Source organism: Zonotrichia leucophrys, chromosome 13, assembly GCF_028769735.1.
Source record: "Zonotrichia leucophrys gambelii isolate GWCS_2022_RI chromosome 13, RI_Zleu_2.0, whole genome shotgun sequence".
NCBI lineage: Eukaryota > Metazoa > Chordata > Aves > Passeriformes > Passerellidae > Zonotrichia > Zonotrichia leucophrys.
The window spans coordinates 16,190,497-16,193,618 of NC_088183.1; the positions used below are offsets into that span (position 1 = coordinate 16,190,497).

A 3,122-nucleotide genomic window follows, 5' to 3' on the forward strand; every position below is an offset into this window, starting at 1 on the left:
GTGGCATTCAGTGGGCACCACCTGGAATCATGAGGGACCCCAGCCAGTCCCTGTCTGTCCCCCTGTCCTCCTCCCAGCCCTCTCCCACTCCTTTCATCTCTCACTTCTCTTTCTGTCTGGATTTCTCTGTTCCCGCACAGCTCGTGGCTCTCCCCACTGTCCCATTCGTCCCCATAACATTTCTGGGGTTGGCTGCACATGTCCTGGTTCCCTGGCGTGTGACAATGCACAAGGCTGGGCTGGGGAAGTGTCACTGGCTCTGGTATTCCCCTTCTTAGCTGGAAAAACGGACTGGAGGTCACCCAGCCACTTTGGTGACAGGAAGGGGACAATGCAGGGTGGCACCATCTACACCAAGCTGTGACACCAGCATGTCAGCCTGGTCCCAGTGATGGATCCTGGCTGTGTGTGGCCCTGGCATGGCTGGGCAGGCAGAATGCCCAGAGCCCTGGAGTGCTGCAGTGGGACAGGGCCACATGTCACCAGGCTGGGGACCCACTGCCACCTTCCTGTCCCATGCACAGAGCACAAACAGCTCCATCTCCCTGCTGTGCTGCTCCTGGCTGCTCCAGCTGCCTCTGCTGCTTCCTCCTCCCCACACACGGTCTGTGGGTCGTGTGACACAGCTGGAAATTTCCCCCTCCGTGGCGTGCCCCAGGTGCTCGCTGTGGTGACAACTGGCGGTGACCCCGCGCCTCAGTCTGGCTGTCACACCGGAGGGATGTGGGCAGGACGCTGCCGTGACGTGGTGGAGACACGGGGGGGGTGTCAGCAGAGAAAGGGACAGTGCCAGCCCCGCCGTGTCACCAGCCCTGCTGTGTCACCAGCCCCGCCGTGTCACCAGCCTGTGCCATTGGTGCAGACCCGGCTGGTACAGCGGGCACTCTGCAGAGATGTCCTGGCGGGTGCTGTCACCTGTCTCTGCTGCTGCCTGTGTCACCCTCCTGCTCAGCTGTGCCTGCCTTGGCTCTGCTGCCCAGCCCCCCTCCGGTGAGTGCCTCGGTGGGTCTGGGGGTGATGGGGTAGGGCAGGGACGCCTCACTGGGACACCCCAACATCACGTCCCATGACACTTGGAGGCGATGGCTGGGTGACATGGGGAGAGTTTGGGGCCCTGCTTGCTGCCTTCCCTCTGTGTTCACACTGAGAATCTGAGTGAAGACCTGAAACCCAGCCAGCATTTCCCCTTTTGGCAGCAAAATTCAGATTGCTGCTCTTGTAACCTGAATTTTCCATCCCCTGGATGTGGAGAGGGGCAGAGGTTGTGGGAGTTGTGTTGGATGTAACCAAAGCCCCCCGGGGTAGGGTGTTCTGGGGACCATTAGGATAGAAATTCTGCAGCTGGGGATGACGTGCAGAGCCTGTCTGGTTTCTTTTTTGAGCAAGCCAGAAAAGGGATTTGATCCTGGGTTGTTTCTCTGGTGCCTTGGGACCTTCCTGTTCTTCACTTTAGTTCTTTGCACACAGTGAAAATCCCCTGACCACAGGAAGATGAGGAGATGTCTCTGTCTGTGGTGGGGAGCTGAGCTGGGGACATGGCTGGGGCTGTCCCAGCCCTGTGCTGCCCTCCTGATCCCTTTGTGCCAGGCTGGGTAGGACAAGGGACACCAGCAGCACCAGGGCTGAGGGAGCAGAGCCCATCCAGGCTCTGCGTTGGGCTGGCACCGCTGCGGTGGTGGCGGGCACAGAACGGGGCACAGCTCTGCAGGGCGGGGACAGCAGGGTGCTGCTGTGGAACAGGGAGATGCCGCCTCCTGTGTGCAGTGGTGGCTCTGCAGGGAGGGATGACAGCTCCTGCCCTCGGCTGAGCCTGACGCCTTGTGTCCCCTTGTGTCCCTGCAGTGCCCAACAAGAAAGGGCGAGCCCTGCTGCCCCTCACTCCCCAGGAGAAGAACGTGTGCTCCCAGGCCTCCGAGGAAGATTTTCTCAGCAGCACCCTCAGCACCCGTCTCCTGCCCGCCCTCTACTCTGTGGTGCTGCTGGTGGGGCTGCCAGCCAACGCTCTGGCCTGCTGGGTCCTGGCCACCAACTTCAGGAGATGCTCCAGCGCCGTCTTCCTGCTCAACCTGGCTGGGGCTGACCTGCTCTTTGTCCTCCTGCTGCCCTTCAAGATCTCCTACCACCTCCTGGGCAACCACTGGCCCTTTGGGGACTACCTGTGCCGCACCATGATGGCCTTCTTCTACGGGAACATGTACAGCTCCATCTTCTTCCTCACCTGCATCGGCCTGGAGCGCTACATCTCCGTGGCACACCCCTTCCTGTGGAAGAGCTCCAGCTGGACAAAGGGCAAAGTGGGCATCTCTGTGGGCATCTGGTTGCTGGTGGGGCTGGGCATGAGCCCTCTGCTCCTGCGCTCCCACACACACAGTATCTCCAGCCTGAACATCACGACGTGCCACGATGTGCTAGAAAAGGAAACCCAAAGGTTCTTCGGCTACTATTTCCTGTTCCTGGTGGGGCTGGGCTTTGGGCTGCCCTTCGTGCTCATGATCATCTCCTACAGCTGCATCCTGGCCCGGCTGCTGGCCAAGGGAGGGAGCCACGGGCAGGTGATCCGTGTCCTGGCCCTGGTCCTGCTGGTCTTCATCCTCTGCTTCACGCCCAGCAACGTGCTGCTCTTCATCCACCACCTGCTGGAGCCCACAGGCTGCAACAACGGCACCTACATCTCCTATGCCCTGGCCCTGGTGCTCAGCGCCTGCAACAACTGCTTTGATCCCTTCATCTACTTCTACGTGTCCCGGGATTTTCGGGGCTGGCTCCGGGATGCAGGAGGCCGCTGCCTGCGGGGGCTCGAGGCCTCGTCGGGGAGGTCCACGGAGAAAACAGCCCTGCCCCTGAGGTCCAGTGAGCAGAGCCAGGGCTGCCAGGCTGTGTGTCCCTGCCCACGGGATGAGGGAGTCTGAAGCATGCCCACCATGAAGGGCTGACAATAGACTTGGGCAAAAAATCCCCCCTGGATCTGAGGCTCACAAGGATTTTGCCTCGGTTTTCCCTCCCTGATGACACCAGCACTGCCCAATACCAAGGGACCCTCAGCTGGGCGCCTGGCACCCCGACCTCCCCCCCTGCCAGACCCTGGCATCCCTCACTGCTCCCCCTGCAGTGACCAAACCCTC

General features: G+C 61.1%; 1 protein-coding gene across 1 annotated transcript; it reads left to right on the forward strand.

The window, feature by feature from the left end:
• The first annotated feature begins 893 nt into the window (after window positions 1–893).
• On the forward strand, window positions 894–3,016 carry LOC135453476 (proteinase-activated receptor 3-like). Its single transcript, XM_064724573.1, has 2 exons — window positions 894–990; window positions 1,843–3,016. The coding sequence occupies exons 1-2, from the start codon at window positions 894–896 to the stop codon at window positions 2,907–2,909; spliced, it is 1,164 nt and encodes a 387-aa protein (XP_064580643.1). The 3' UTR covers window positions 2,910–3,016.
• Window positions 3,017–3,122: the final 106 nt, after the last annotated feature.